Genomic DNA, 17010 nt, shown 5'->3' with positions numbered 1-17010 from the left:
ACTTTTACCCAGTAATGGGAAACCTCAAGAGCATTTTGGGCAGTTAACATCAAGTTTTTGGTGGTGTGTATTGAGAAGCATAGAGAACACTGACATAGGTGTGAAATTTGTTGTTGTTTACTCATTTAGTCATGTCCGACTCTTCGTGACCCCATGGACCAGAGCACACCAGGCCCCCCTATCTTCCACTGCCTCTCGGAGTTGGGTCAAATTTATGTTGATAGCTTCAATGACACTGTCCAACCATCTTGTCATCTGTCGTCCCCTTCTCCTCTTGGCTTCACACTTTCCCAACATCAGGGTCTTTTCCAGGGAGTCTTCTCTTGTCACGGGATAGCCAAAGTATTGGAACCTCAGCTTCAGAATCTTTCTTTCCTGTGAGCACTCAGGGTTGATTTCCTTGCTTTAATTCCTCCTCACTTTATGCCATCAGAGTGGTATCATCTGCACATCGGAGGTTGTTGATATTTCTTCCAGCAGTCTTAATTCTGGCTTGAGATTCCTCCAGTCCGACCTTTCGCATGATGTATTCTGCATATAAGTTAAATAAGCAGGGGGACAATATACAGCCTTGTCGTACTCCTTTCCCAATTTTGAACCAATCAGTGTTTCCATATCCAGTTCTAACTGTTGCTTCCTGTCCCGTGTATAGGTTTCTCAGGAGATAGATAAGGTGGTCAGGCACTCCCATTCCTTTAAGGACTTGCCATAGTTTGCTGTGCTCCAAACACTCAAAGGTTTTTGCGTAGTTAATGAAGCAGGAGTAGATGTTTTTCTGGAACTCTCTGGCTTTCTCCATAATCCAGTGCATGTTAGCAGTTTGGTCTCTAGTTCCTCTACCCCTTCGAAATCCAGCTTGTACTTCTGGGAGTTCTTGATCCACATACTGCTGAAGCCTGCCTTGGAGGATTTTGAGCATAACCTTGCTAGCGTGTGAAATGAGTGCAATTGTACAGTAGTTGGAGCATTCTTTGGCACTGCCCTTCTTTGGGATTGGGATGTAGACTGATCTTTTCCAGTCCTCTGGCCACTGTTGAGTTTTCCAAACTTGCTGGCATATTGAGTGTAGCACCTTAAATAGTTCAGCTGGAATGCCATCACCTCCACTGGCCTTGTTATTAGCCAGGCTTTCTAAGGCCCACTTGACTTCGCTCTCCAGGATGTCTGGCTCAAGGTCAGCAACCACACTATCTGGGTTGTCCGGAACATCCAGAGCTTTCTGGTATAATTCTTCTGTGTATTCTTGCCACCTCTTTTTGATATCTTCTGCTTCTGTTAGGTCCCTCCCATTTTTATCCTTTATCATGTCCATCTTTGCACAAAATGTTCCTTTAATATCTCCAATTTTCCTGAACAGATCTCTGGTTTTTCCTTTTCTATTATTTTCCTCTATTTCTTTGCACTGTTCATTTAAGAAGGCCCTTTTGTCTCTCCTTGCTATTTTTTGGAAGTCTGCATTCAATTTTCTGTAACTTTCCCTATCTCCCTTGCATTTTGTTTCCCTTCTCTTCTATGCTATTTGTAAGGTCTCGTTGGACAGCCACTTTGCTTTCTTGCATTTCCTTTTCTTTGGGATGGTTTTTGTTGCTGCTTCCTCAACAATGTTACGAGCCTCTATCCAAAGTTCTTCAGGCACTCTGTCCACCAAATCAAGTTCCTTAAATCTGTTCTTCACTTCCACTGTGTATTCATAAGGGATTTGGTTTATATTATACCTGAGTGGCCCAGTGGTTTTTCCTACTCTCTTCAGTCTAAGCTTGAGTTTTGCTATGAGAAGCTGATGATCAGAGCCACAATCATCTCCAGGTCTTGTTTTTGCTGACTGTATAGAGCTTCTCCATCTTTGGCTGCAGAGAATATAATCAATCTGATTTCGGTATTGCCCGTCTGGTGATTTCCATATGTAAAGTCGCCTCTCGTGTTGTTGGAAAAGAGTGTTTGTGATGACCAGCTTGTTCTCTTGACAAAACTCTATTAGGTGTGAAATTACCTATTCTTTTTTGTGTCCTCTGTGAATCACACTCTGGGTAATCTGCACGTGTGCGGAGCCTCATCAGAACCTTCTAGAGCTTGCTGCAGTCAGAAAGAAATTTGTCGGTATAGGCCCCCACTTTATGTACCTTGACACCAATACTCTCCCTTCAGTTTCTTTCAACTTCCATGTTGAGAGTCCCTTTTGTTGCTTCATGTCAGCTTCCATGAGTTTGTTCCTGTAGGAGAGAGAAATGGAAAAGTCTTTTGTTTTCCCCCTTTCTCCATTCTGGTATTTGTTATTTTTTCCTTTCCTTTGTTCCTTTCTTCACCTTCGGCCTCATCCATTCTGGCCGAGGCCTACCCCCCCCTTACATTTAATGGCCTCTACAGGCCTGTTTAAACATTGCATCTCTTGCAATAATAAAATCCCCCTCTATGACGGCCATATTAAGTGCCTTTTCTGCCTTGGAGAGGGTCGCCAAACAACCTCCTGCCCTTATAGCAAAAACCTCAAACGCATAGTCCTTCATAGCCATCTTTCCCAGCTTAAACTTTGTCTCTGGGAGGAACCTCTCCAGCCAGGAGGAACCATGGCACAGCCCATCTGTAAATCAGTGCCCAAGCAAAGGCTATGGACAAAGCCATCTCAGAAACCACCAAACAGCATCCATCAGCCATCCCCTCCCGTTCTGCGAATGAAGCAGCTCCCTTGGCGTTGCCATCAAACTCGGCTGCCAGGCCTCACCCTCCCAAGGCCAAGCCTTCTGCCTGACATCAACAGCCTTCAGTTCTAAATCATCAACAACCAAGCAAAAGGTGTCAACTGATCAAACTTCAACTGCAGATTCTTGGCCACCTAAGAAGCCAAAACCTTCCAGGCCAGCTCGACACCAATGCATGATCTATTGGAGGACCTGATTTATGTTGGGTCTCTCTAATGATAAGCCCGCTCTGGCTCACCAACTATTCCCACACCTCCCACACTTTCCAGATTGGGAGCATCACATGGATCACTTTGCGGCCTCTCCAGGCAGCCCTCCACAACTTTCTTGATTTCCCCAGTGTGATCTCGGATGCCAGTTTGGACTACTTGGACTCCGCTGTACAAGTGGCGCCTCTGCCTCCTTTCACCCATGCAAGCTTGCCACCTTTGCCTCTGACTCAGAAACACTGGCACCAGCTTTGCCAGAATTCCCACTTGCCTTTTTGCATGGATCCTGGCTGTTATCAAGCTTGGCACTATCACCAGGAGCCCTTTTGCCCCGAATAATGCTACATTTCCATGCGTGTCTGCTCCGTCTGAACACTTTCCCCCCAAGGGGAACCGTTGGTGTTGAAGTGGAGCCACCATCATCTGGCTCACTCTCTGGTTCTCAACACCACTTAGTCTCCAGCTCCAAAGAAACCTCATCAGGCTCCTAGAGATTCCTCAGCCCCAACTGCCTTCTCGGCACTGACATCATATTTTCCCCTCACGCAAGCACCAGACGCAGGCAAGTCATCTAGATCTGCCTTGCCTATCTCAGTCTACTCCACAGTACTGCAATGTGGATCCACAGTGCCTTTGCTGACCTGGTTTTAGGTTTCACAGTTCGCTACATCACATAAAATTTCTTTCTTTGCAATGTCCAGTCAATCAACAATCTTTCCTTCCAGTTGCCAATTAAAGTCTCTCACCTGCTCGGTCTTTCTTGTTGTCCGCCTGGCTCCACACGGCTCCTGGTTCGAATCCTGCCACAGCTATGATGTTGAAGTCACTCTGGAACTCTGGAACTCTCACGACATGCCAGCGTCTCTGGACACGACCTCTCTGGATACAATGACATCTCTGGACACAACCTCTCTGGATACGATGACCCCTCTGGATACTACGCTGACTTTTCTTTAATGTAGTCTGCAGCTTTTCCAGGGTCTCTTTATATCTGCTCAACCACTGGATCTTTTTTTTTCTTTTAGTTTTTATAATTTTTAAAGGAGAGGCTATATATCTGCCATTTCTTTCCCAACGCTTGGTATAGCCTGCTATCCTTATCATAACTTTCACTCTTTTATTTTTTCTATGACTAGAGTAAAATTACTTAGTACTCCTTGCATTTCTCTTTTATCTACTTGCTTAATTTTAGATGCACATTTAATTGTATCTAGTTCTATTTCTTTATTCTTCAATTTCTTAGATAGGGTTTCTTGTTGCCTGGTTTTAATTATGGGTGCAGACACAGAATGATCAGCTTTTTCAGTTAGCTGCGTCCTTTCTCTAGATACTACTGCTGACTGCAATTTATATCCTTCTAAAGTTTTCAGTTTCACAATCTCTGAACAGTATGATGTTTCCTGATCCTCATGTAAGTTTTCCTCTTTTTCAGGAGTCATCACTAAGGAGTTTTCTTTAGTTACAAGATCTTTGTCTGTACAGATTTTTGCTACTTCTACGCATTTTGCATGGGATAAAGTCTACCACACCGGGCTGGTGTATTCGCCTGCAGAGTAGCACAGGACCAAGATTGTAGTTCTTGGTGTTTGTGATTGTGCATCATAACTAGCTGCTAGTTAGCTTTTGAAGGATATTGTTCCTTGTGGAGACTTTTTGCTTTGTATTTTGGCAATATTTCTTGCAAGTCAGCATACAGTTTGAAACCTGCTTGTTTCTCAGATAGTAGGCATATTTTTGAGCCTTAGTATGCTTTTGAAGTTTGTTTATTTTGTGCATTTATATACCTCTGACTTAGTGCAAAACACTAATGTAAGCTGTTTACGGCAACCTACTATAACAGTGACCCATCCATCCAGCAGTAAATGTCTCAAATAAACAGACAGTAGATGCAAAACCCACAGTACCAAGAGCACGGATAGAATAGCTCAGGAGAGGATGCTTTTGAATGCCTCTTGAGATAGGACAGTCTTCAGCATCCCCTTAAAGCATCCTTTCTATCATAATATGCACCAAGTTCTCCTGATGCATGTGATAGATCAGTGGTGTCGAACTGTGGCCCTCCAGATGTTCTTGGCCTTCAACTCCCAGAAATCCTGGCCAGCAGAGGTGGTGGTGAAGGCTTCTGGGAGTTGAAGTCCAAGAACATCTGGAGGGCCACAGTTCGACACCACTGTGATAGATGATGTCCCACCATCTCGAAACTGTCCAATAGAGCAGCGAGATCTTCAGCATAAATAAAACTTTTGGTGCCTTGAAGAGGTGGTTGGTTTATGGTATAGATGTTAAAATAAGAGCCAGAATACTGTCCTGAGGTAGACTATTCTTTTGAATTTTCCATTAGTTGTGTTGTCCTTTTCAAAAGGGTTGCTATTAAGGATGCATATGAACTTTGCTTCGGAAGTTTGTGCCGGTTCATCAGACTGGCACCATAGGTACTGCACATTCCCTTTCCCCACCCCATCTGGCCAGATCCTCCACTCACCAGCTGTCGTATGTTGCTCTTCTCTTCCTCTTCGGGTGTTCAACCAGTCCTAGCAGGAACATGTGCTTTCCTCCTCCACCTCCTCTGGCAGCTGCCCACTCAGACGAGGAGGCAGGGTAGAGATTCCATCAGCACTGCCTTTGAGTGGGCAGCTGCTGAGGAGGCCAAGGAGGGAAGCACATGCTCCTGCTGGAACTGGTTGAACACTTGAAGAGTTGGAGAAGAGCAGCACATGCCAGCTGGTGAGTGTAGGATCCAGTTGAGGAGGTGGGGGAGGGGAACATGTGGCACCTGTAGTGCCGGTCTGACAGACTGGTATGAACCTTGAAACCGAAGTTTGTGCTCATCTTTGGTTGTTACTACTTTAGTTAGCTTAGAATTCTTGGTTAAAGTATAGAGTTTTTCCAGTAGTGCTTGATGATGAAACATTTAATAGGTGGCTAAGAAGTCACAAAGACTACTCCTGTGATCTTCCTAGTTTCAAAGCTGTCCTCAGTATGTGTTAAATGTATGATTGTGCTGTACAATTCTTCTCAAGTTTATAGTTGGCTTCTTGAGGAATGAGGAGTGATTCCACTACTTCCATTAGATGAGTATGACTATATATTCTGTTGCAAGAGACTAAAAGAATATGGAATCTTGTCCACTCAACTGCACCAATTTTATGATAGTATTTTGTTAACAGTAAATCTAAACACATTGCCCAGCAGGTATGACGTGGCATATGAGGCACTGAAAGAGATGTGTATATGGAAAGCAAATCAGACAAAATGTTATAGGTTGCATGCAGCTGAACTTTCTTTGTTCACAAATAAGTATACTGTATAGGACCCTGATCTGGATCTGAACCATCTGCATGGGTACAAGAGATTTAAACTTTCCTGCTTCAGCCACTTGTCTGAAATTGCTTTGCCATACTGTCCCCTTTCCCTTGGGGTGGAACGGGGTTGGGGGTGGAATAAGAAGGAAAAAAGCACCAATTGTTATCAGTGGAGGATTTTTCTTTTTGTTGTCGGGGAGGGAGCAGATTTAGAAAACGGAGGTGTGGGGAGATGGAGGGAGTTGAACTTCCTCTGTGCGCAGTCATCTTAGTCCAGTTTAATAAGACTCTGCATTTTTACTTTTGAGTTAAGAATAAGAATAATTTGCATGCCACATATTTAATGTACCATGTAGTTTGAACCATTGTGTTTAAGAAACAAAGCTAGGGATTCAGATGATTAGGATTTGAATCTTTGCTGTGAACAGGTTAGCTTGCCTGCAAACCACTGTATCTGGGCTACACACAATTTTTCATTCTGATGTTGGCCTTTCCCACAGAAATATGTCTTGCTCATCTATTATACACATCCTGTATTGATCAGGAAATTCTCTATACAGCTTATTGTGTAACCCAAGTATGAGAGCTACGTATGTAAAATCAGCAATAAGGTATTTTCTCCTAGTATATGTAATTGGCTTGGCCTGGGTTGCTATAGCTTTCAGTTTGATAAACCAAAGCTTTCAAACCAAGGTATGTGACTTGACAAAAGTGGATAAATTTTGGCTGCCCTAGCTGAGTGACACCACAACTTTTGACATATTTAGGCATACCCATTTGATATTTTCGGTGCACCCACTTCTTGCTCTACCCCACAGTAGCTGTTCTTCTATACACTAGTTCTGTCCTTTGGACTACTTCCTTCTCAATCATACTGAAACAAATGCAAACCTGTGTGGGGGAAGACTGGTACCTAGTGATTGAAGACAGAACTGTAGTCTTCAAAGACATTGGCACATTTAAATGTAATTAAAATTAATTAAAGTGTTTAAAAATCAAAGACATCTTTCCAATGCTAAGATCTTTTGAGAATGCACATCTAAGGATCACGGTCTTGGATCTACAGCTCTGACACATGCACATTCTCTTTTGTCATAACAGATTCAGAAAACATTTCTCCCTTATACAGGGTATTTTTGAGAATGTATGGCATAAAAATTCTCTGCAAGTGCCTTTGAACTTTGCTGATCAGATCAATACAGTGTAATACTAAGACATCATAATTTTTAACAGAAAGATTTGTTTACTTTGTGGGCTAAGTTATGTGGTGTGACTGTAGGTCTTACAGAAGAAACAACAGGAGACCAAGAAATTGGCATCGTTGTCCACCCAGACTGAAAAGCGTGTATCAGAAGTAAAGCAAAATGTCAGTCATATGAAAAATCAACAAGCCCAGTTACAGAAAAGACTGGGAGAAGAAAGTGAAAAAAAGAAAAGCTTGGAGGCTGAAATTCAGCGTGGTCAACTACAGATCAAGGCAAGAAATTTATTTTCTTTATGCCTTAATTAATAAACTTCCAATAGCATTTCTTTTTTCCTTTCTGTTGGTAATATTGCAAAACCTTAAATTATCCTGCAATAGATCTTGTATCAGGTTGCAAATCTGGACTAGTGAGAAGGTGATACCATTTTGTGGCTATGAGCATCAGTACAAATAATAGGAAGATAGATATATATCTTGTGTGTGTGTGTGTGTATGTATACACACACACACACACACACAGTGGTGCCTCACTAGATGATATTAATCCATTCCATTGAAATCGCTATCTTCTGAAAACATTGTCTAGCGAAAACCGTTTCCCCATTGGAATGCATTAAAACCCGTTTAATGGGTTCCAATGGGGAAAATAGTCGTCGTCCAGCGAAAATCGCCCATACGGAAGCCATTTTGCGAAGCGCTGATCAGCTGTAAAAAAGGCTGTCTTGCGAAGCATAGGTCCCGAAAACACCCATTTTGCGAAGATCGCCCATAGGGAAGCCATTTTACGAAGCCGACGATTAGCTGTAAAAATCGTCGTCTTGCGAACAAACAGTCCGTGAAGCACAGACCAAATCGTCGTCCAGAACTGCCTGAAAACTGACTCCAAAGGAATTTTCAACCCTCCACAGCAGTTTTTTTTCCCATATGGAAGTCTGAAGTGCCTGGATTCCACTGTTCCATTGATGGGTAGCCCATTATTGGATCTTGCATTCTGACAGTACTTTCTAGAACAAATATTTATTGCAACTAAATTTGCTAGAATTTAGTTTTTTCATTCTAAGAACTGAAATATATTTCTCATAACAAACATGAAAATGTTTCTTTTTCACTTAAAGGAGCTACAACAGAAGATGGAACAGCAGGAGAAGATTTTAAAATTAAAGGATGAAGAAATTGCTGCAATTAAGAAGAAAAATTCATTTGAAACCCCACAGCAGCTACAGGTAACTAATATTCTGTAACCCTAGTGTTAGAAGTAACTAGGAGCTAATGAATTGCTGAAACATTGCAACTTTTAAATTAATTCATAAAAATTAAGGGACTTTTTTTTAATTAACAGATAAAATGCAAGAATATATTGAACCCTTTAATTATTTGATATGCTTCTGTAAATCAAATGTGCTTGGTTATAAATTGGAAGGGTAACTAGTAAAAATTCTGAAGTTGGATTTGTAAAGTGAACATGACTCTACAAAATGCATTTCTAACAAGGGAAAACTTAAAATAGGAGATAAAAATGAAAAAAAAGGTGTGTGGCTCAACTTGAAGCAAGTTGAAAGAGTGGCCCCTTTCCCCCAATTTGAATTTCCATACCAGAGGACGTCGCCTCGCCACTGCCTCCCACCTCCCCCTGTCATGGTCTCTCCTTCTTCATGCTGTCTCCATCCCTTGACTCTTCCCCTCCCATAGGGGGAGGTTGAAGTAAGGCACTCCCACAGATGACATAGCTGGTGTCAGAGGAGTTTTAATTGGCCACATCCCATAGGAAGTGGCCTTGTTCAGGACAAAGAAACAAATGGGTCTGACACATCTAGAATGGAACAGGTGGCTAAGAAAAAAAAATCTCAGTGAAGGAAAATAATTCTGAAGTAGAAGGGAAGGGGAAGGAGTTGATTCCATTCTCCAGCAACATCATCTGTTAAACTAATCTGAATCAATGGGTAATGGAACCAACTCTTTAACAGGAGCAAATAGGATGTCTGGATGTGCTGTTGCTTAAATATAATTCAGTACTGAAGCCTGCAATCCTAGACCCGCTCACCTGACAATAAGGGTGCTGTTGGAGAAGTCTCTTAGTGCAGCCAGCTAAAAGGCTCTGTGCAGCTATTCCATCTTTTCCTCCTTAGTGGTTTCTACTTTATCATGGAAACAAACAAACAAAAATGCCACTGCTACCATTCCATTTTCCTTGCAGCTGACTCTCACTCTTGTTTCTTTCCCACCTTGCCAAGTCTCCTTACTTGCCCATCTATCCTAAGGACCCTCCCTGTAAAATTAGCTCTAGCTCTGGCTGGAACAGCTTTACGTAAAGTATTAGCAGTCTTTAGACAGTAAACTAGTGTAGCCAGTTCTTTTAAAAGGGGGAGACCAGGCTGTCAAACAATGATGACTGCAGTACATGGTCTTTCCTAGAGGAGAGAACCCACAAGGCTGTGCTAGGAGAAACCTGTTTGACACCTGGCTGCTGGCCTGTGGGGTCCCTCAGTTCTGTTTTGTCTCCTATATTATTAAATATCTACATGAAACCACTGGGACACGTTATCCAGAATGTTGAGGTTTGGTGTCACCAGCATGCAAAAGATACCCAACTCTATCTCTCCTTGCCATCTATATCTGAGGAGGCTATTTCTGCTCTAGATCGGTGTCTGATGTCAGTAATGGACTGGATGAGGAGAAAATTAACTGAAACTTAATCCAGACAGAGGTGCCCCTGGTCATTTGAAAGGCAGATCAAGGAATATGGATGCAGCCCCTGCTGGATGTGGTCACACTCCCTCTGAAAACGCATATGCACAGCTCTGGGGTGCTCCTGTATTTGTCTCTGATGCCTAAATTGGTGCCTAGGTTTTGGCAGTGGCCAGGAGTGCCTTTGCACAATCAAAATGAGTGCACCAGTTGCACCCATTCCCGAAAGATCTGATCTGGCCACGGTGACACATGCCTTAGTTACATCCCAGCTGGATTGCTATAATGCTCTCTATGTGGAGCTGTCTGTTGAAAGCATTTGGAAACTTTAACTGGTCCAAAATGTAGCAGCCAGATTGCTGACTGCTTACAGCAGTGGTCCCCAACCTTGGGTCTCCAGATGTGTTTGGACTACAACTCCCAGAAGCCTTTACCACCACATCTGCAGGCCAGGATTTCTGGGAGTTGAAGTCCAAGAACATCTGGAGGCCCACGGTTGAGGACCATTGGCTTACAGGATCACATAACCCCACTGTGACAGCAGCTCCACTGGCTGCAGATCCATTTCTGGGCTGGATTCAAGGTGTTCGTTCTAACTTATAAAGCCCTAAACAAAATGTTATTAAAATTTTGCTCCTTGAATTTTTGAGTCACTTTGACTGTATTTATACCAAAGTATTTAATATAACTGCACATTTTAAAACCATATTTATTTATAAACTTTTCTTGTTCATATTTGTTGTGGTTAAACATCTTTACTTGTGTTTTTTGCCAATTAATAGTTAATCCTATTATTTCCCCAAATTTTTCTAAATGATTTTTAATTCTATCCATACTTTCTAGTGGGTTTTTAATAGTTAATAATGAGTCATCAGCAAATAAATTGATTTTTATTGCATCATTTTTGCCTAATCCTTTAATTCATCATTTCTGATTGCATTAGCTAAGAATTCTATAATCATACAAAACAATACTGGTGAAAGTGGGCACCCTTGTCTTGTGCCTCGGCCTAGAAAAATCCATTCTGTTAAACCATCATTAACTATTATTTCTGAAGTATATTTTATTTCCTGATGCAGAAATTAGAAGAGAAAAAGAAATGGCTAGATGAAGAGCTAGAAAAGGTTTTGCATCAACGCCAAGAACTAGCTCATCTGGAGGAAGATTTAAAAAGAAGAGAAGCTATCATTTCCAAGAAGGAAGCACTAGTGCAGGAGAAGAGCCATCTGGAAATTAAAAAACTGAGATCCAGCCAGGTATTTGGTTATGCAATATTCTAGGCTGCTATCTAAGGGCTGAGGTTACAAAGCTGTGATGATTAATTGTACCGCTGGTCAGGAGGTTTAATTTCAAGCAACCTGCTTTTTCATATTCTTTCTTTTGGCAAAGCTGGAATAATGAGAGATATTTCTTCAGTATTGATTAGACAATTGCAGATTGTGAAATGCAAACATCAGCTTTTCTGATAATAATTGCGCGCCTCTGTAATTTCAGTGCTTTGTACTTTTATTTGTTGTTGCATCTACAGCACCAAAACCCACATACTGAAATAAAACAGAACCAAATGTCTCCTCTTTACAATATTACTATTAGAGGGTTGGACCTACACTAACCAGTCATGCTTCTTCTATTTAATTTCAATGGGATAAAAATATGGCTAATCTAGTCTGGAGCCAGCCTCCTCTAGTAAAGTTCTACAGGTTGGTGTGTATGTAGTTGCACAGTGGGGTAAGGAAGAATGTCACTTAAAAAGGTGTGACTAGCCCTACCTGGCCAATCACCTCCTGAACTGCCTTCTCTCCCCCCCCAGCTATCCTTAAGCCCAAGTCATAACAGCCAAGTAGTTTTAAAGTGAAACATGAAATAAAATTCTTAATTTAGTAAGTGTAAGGGTTAGAAGGCACTCTCATAAGCTTGAAGATTCATATGTGAAAAATAATTAACTTTCCATGCTAGAAGGAGTTCTATCATATACAAAGTAACTACTGTATAGTAAATAGCTCCCTGGAAACCCTCACTCCTGTCCTGAGATATACTCTGCTTCTCCTTAACTCTTTGTTAACTGTTAACTAACAAAATGGCTCCTCTCTTTAAATATCTCTTGTTGTCTTCTCCGTATTGGTTCTCCTTTCAACCAGTCATGTTCTTCTTGATGAAGCCTGGTAGAATAGGTGAGGATTCCTTCACAAAAGGGACTGAATTTTCTTCTATGGCTTTCTTAGGCTCTCAGTAAAGACATTTTGAACCTATCTAACCGTCTATGCATACTGGATCAGGAGTTACATGACAAAAACATGCAGCTTCAGGGCAGCACCAATGACGAACAAGGAAAGATTTATGAAGAAGTCCAGGCTTTGCAGAAGGAAAGGGATCAGCTATTGAAAAGAAGGAACAGTATGGATGAAAAACTGAAGAATGGCAGAGTGTTGTCACCTGATGTAAGTAATTTATCAAGGAAAGTGGTACTATTAGGAGAAGAGTATATTTGTAGTAGTAGCTAAACAGCTAGTATTTGGAGCTGCAATAACAAAAATAACAAAGGCATGTTTGAAAAAATCAAAAGAAAATATTTTTGAAAATAACTGTTCAGTCAGGTTAGACTGGTAACTAAAACTTGTTTGGACTTAGTGATAAATAAGTATACATGGGAGGCCATCGTAAGACCCTGCAGTAGATTCCATGTTCTCACTTGTTAGTAAATTCCAGGATTGACTGGAATTTTCTATACTCGTTAAAATACAATAACCTTAGCAAATCTATCACTGCCATAAGTGTTCTGATAGGTCAGTAAAATTATCAATATATGCTGGTAATCAGGTATCACTTCACCATCTTAGATTCACATGACCTACTGTCATTTCGTACTAACTTATGCTATACCATAGTATCAAACAAGAGAAAGGAATAAGATGTATGTCTACATTCCTTCCTCTGTTCCTTTCACTACCACAAAAAGAGCAACCTGAAGTTTAGTGTTCTGTCCTGGTATGAGCCAAAAATGTACACCAGAATACTAGCAGTGAACATGTATGTTAACTACACATTTTGCTGACCTTATCCCATTCTTATACAATTTCTGAAACACCTGGATATGAGACATGTATTCCAAAGGTGGTCCAGCATTCCCTCTAACCTCCCAATAAGACCATCAGGCCACAGAAGAATAGGGAAGTGTTGTATGCAATAGAACAGGGGTCCCCAACTCCCGGCCCATGGTCGGTCTGTGACCTTTGCAGGACCGGGCCGCGGAGACAGATCTCTTACCCCTCCACATGCACTCCCCCCATGCATACCCACATGCACACACAGCCCGTTTTACACTTTATTTGGTATTGATTTGGTTTGTGCTTGACAGACTTTTAGGAGTTTCATAACAGCTTCTTTATTGACATAATCACTGCAGGCAACATAGCAGCTTAACTGAACATCTACATATCAATAGACAAGATTCACACCAACAAAACCAGCCTCATATTGTCACCCTCTCTTATATCTGACAGTTAACCCTCTGAGCACCTATTGGATGACATTATACAGAATCTGATTGGTTACACACATTCTGTTATTCAAATACAACTCATTCATTCTTATATGCACATATACACATACATACAGTATATGCTGGGTTGCATAATAATATATTATAACAATTTTGACATTCTTGAACCTGATTCCATGTCTGACACAAAAGTCTTCTTTCTTTAGTATTTGGCCATGATATAAGTCATTCATATCCTTTACTCCATATCACTGCAAAATGGAAATAATTGTTTTGTGAGGATAAGTAACAAGAAGCTGAGTCTGGTCGTCCGAGGTTTGGGTTAGAAGGACAGTGACTTTAAAGTTGTTTATCTTTGGAAAAATATATTCCATGATGACTTTGCTACCATAGATAACTTTCCTGTTATGATAAGGTAGTGTTCTAGAGCACACACTACTCTCAAGCAATACACCAAACCTTTTTGGCTCAGAAATCTGTCCAAGAGGAATGGAGTAAAATCACTCGCAGAGCCCTTGCATGAGGGATATCAATACAGTGGTGCCTCGCTTAACGATTACCTCATTAAACGATGAAACCGCCATATGATGACTGTTTTGCAATCGCTTTTACGATCGCAAAGCAACGTTTTAATAGGCAAAATTCACTTCCCGACGATCGGTTTCCTGCTTCAGGAACCTATTTTTTGCTAGACAATGTTTTTAAAACAGCTGATCGGTGGCTTTGAAATGGCCGCCCGCTGTGTAAAATGGCTCCCCACTGTGTTTTTGGATGGATTCATCGCTTTACAGGCTCCGAAAATGGCCGCCCCTATGGAGGATCTTCGCTGGATGGTGAGTTATTCAGCCCATTGGAACGCATTAAATGGGTTTTCAATGTGTTTCAATGGGATTTTTTAATTTCGCTTAACGAGGATTTCGCTCTACAGCGATTTCACTGGAATGGAAGCGAGGCACCACTGTACCATTTAAATTATGTCCTGCTATCAATTTCTGCATATAAAAATGTAGTGCACATGACAGTATTTACTGAGCATTATCTTTCTAATATACTGTATTTGAAGGTTGCTACATTATACTATTTAATAATAATAATTTTAATACTTAATAAATATTTAAAGTTAATAATCTTTTGTAGCCTTCTGCTGAACTGAATTGATTTCACAACTTCTTTCCAGGAAGAACATGTTCTATTCCAGCTTGAAGAAGGGATTGAAACTTTGGAAGTTGCCATTGCTTACAAGAATGAAAGTATTGAAAATCACCAAAACTCACTTAGAGCTTCATCTCAAGTCCTTTCACAGAGTGAAGCCAACTTGATGGGAAAGTTGGTTTCCTTGTCTGCTGCTGAGCTACGAGCAATTCTTTTAAAATATTTTAAGAAGGTTTGTTTGAAGAACATGTAACTGAGTAAATACTGCCCATTTTGTTGTAGGCACAAAATGGCCATTTGCTATGATGGTGGGAATGCTGCAGCTGTATACACAGTTGGTTACAGAACTGTATTTAGAGACTGCTTATCAAAAGCTCCTTCTCAAACTGGGAGGAAAAAACAAGCGGGGTACCACAAGGCACAGTCCTGGGCCCTGTGTTCTTCAATATTTTTATTAATGTCTTGGATGAGGGGCTGCAGGGAATGCTAATCAGATTTGCAGATGACAGAATTGGGTGGAATAGCTAATACCATGGAAGTCAGATAGGCTCAAGCACTGGACTAAAAACAACAGACGCACAGTTAAAAGATGGGGGATACTTGGTTCAGCAATACTACATGCAAGATGGAGCTTGGAATTGTTATAGATCACAAGCTGAGTATGAGCCAATAGTGTGATGTAGCTGCAAAAAAGGCAGATGCTATTTTAGACTGCATGAACAGTGGTATAATCTCCAAATTCGTCAAAGTACTAGTTCCCCTCTATTTGGCACTGGTAACGCCTCATCTATAATACTATATACAGTTCTGAACACCACAGTTTAAGAAGGATGCCAACAAACTGGAAGAGGTTCAGTGGAGGGCAACAAAGATGATCAGGGAAATGGAAACCAAGCCCTATGAGGAAAGACTGAAAGAACTGGGCACGTTTAGCCTTGAGAAAAGAAGACTGAGGGGAGATATGACAGTACTCTTCAAATACTTGAAAGATTGTCATATACAGGAAGGAAATATTTGTTCTCAATCATCCCAGACCACAGGACACTTAATAACAGGCTCAAGTTATATGAAGTCAGATTTTGATTGAAAAACAGGAAAAAAATTTGAACTCTTAGAGCAGTATGACAATGGAACCTATTATCTTGGGTGGTGGTGAGAGCTACAGCACTGGGGGCATTCAGGAGAAAACTGGACAACCATTTGATTTGGATTTTTGCACTCAGCAGGGGATTGGACTAAATGGCCTTATGGTCCCTTTCCAACTCAATTATTCTATGATTTTACAATTCTATTCTAATGCTTTTCAGACTTTTTTTGGGGGGAGGGCTGGTGTACGAGATGGGACTTGTAGGCCAAACAAGCAACCTAGAGAAGGTGGTGAGCACTCCAACTCTGGAGGCATTCAAGAGAAACTTAGACAGCCATCTGCCAGATCTGCCTTGATTTGGATTCCTGCATTGAGCAGTGGGTTGGACTTGATGGTCTTATTGGCCCCTACTCCCCAATTCTATGCTTTGTTACAGTAGTTAGAATGATAAAAATGAGTTGCATAGTAATTTGAATCTGGAGAGGGTATTATGCAAGCAGACATACCAATAAACTCTGCACATAATTTATACTGTAAAGTTTGCCATCCTAATGCATGAGTTATTGCGAAAATCTATTGTGTGTTGCTTCTGGTCATTATTTGCTGTGATAAGAGCTGTAGAATATGTGGCAATATTTTGTGCAAGAGACACATTTTCTAGCTTAGATGATTCCTTTGTCATTGAGATGAAGTACATGATGCAATATGTTTATGGCCTTACAAACTGAAAGATATGCTGTATTAGTTTCTTATACTGACAGCATAGTAAGGGATTGGCTCTTTCAAATTTATACTACTTTTGAAGTGTGGTATGTCTTGTTCTTATTAGTTAGGGTGCTTTGATCTACCAAAAGAAAAACACTACAGTATTACTTTTCCAGGTTGTCAGCCTCCGTGAAACTGAACGTAAATTGCAACTTCGTGCTGAAGAACTGGGAATGAGAGTAACAGAACAAGAAAACATAATAAGAGAACTTGAATTGGCACTTGAACATCTCATGTTACAATGTGACAGGCGTTTGACCCTTCAGCAAAAGGAACATGAGCAAAAGATGCAGTTAATATTACTTCACTGCAAAGGTATTTATCTTTGGCGACATCTAGTTAGCTACTGTAGGAAGTATAGCAGAATCTTGGAAAGTACAGTGGAGTCTCGACTTACGAATGGCTCCACTT

At 41.0% G+C, this 17010-nt stretch overlaps 1 protein-coding gene across 6 annotated transcripts in view; it reads left to right on the top strand.

Annotated features, from left to right (window-relative positions):
* KIF27 (kinesin family member 27) overlaps window positions 1-17010 on the top strand; it is a 34206-nt gene that overhangs the window by 13599 nt on the left and 3597 nt on the right. For all 6 annotated transcript variants that reach the window (XM_078386127.1, XM_072992273.2, XM_078386128.1 and 3 more), the window contains exons 11-16: window positions 7487-7684; window positions 8527-8634; window positions 11176-11352; window positions 12319-12534; window positions 14773-14979; window positions 16716-16914. In XM_078386127.1, the coding sequence (XP_078242253.1) occupies window positions 7487-7684; window positions 8527-8634; window positions 11176-11352; window positions 12319-12534; window positions 14773-14979; window positions 16716-16914 (1105 nt within the window). The remainder of the gene's footprint in view (window positions 1-7486; window positions 7685-8526; window positions 8635-11175; window positions 11353-12318; window positions 12535-14772; window positions 14980-16715; window positions 16915-17010) is intronic.

Source organism: Pogona vitticeps, chromosome 2 (genome assembly GCF_051106095.1).
Source record: "Pogona vitticeps strain Pit_001003342236 chromosome 2, PviZW2.1, whole genome shotgun sequence".
Lineage (NCBI taxonomy): Eukaryota > Metazoa > Chordata > Lepidosauria > Squamata > Agamidae > Pogona > Pogona vitticeps.
The sequence above is the reverse complement of the archived record's forward strand: the minus strand, read 5'-3'. Positions and strand labels throughout refer to the sequence as shown.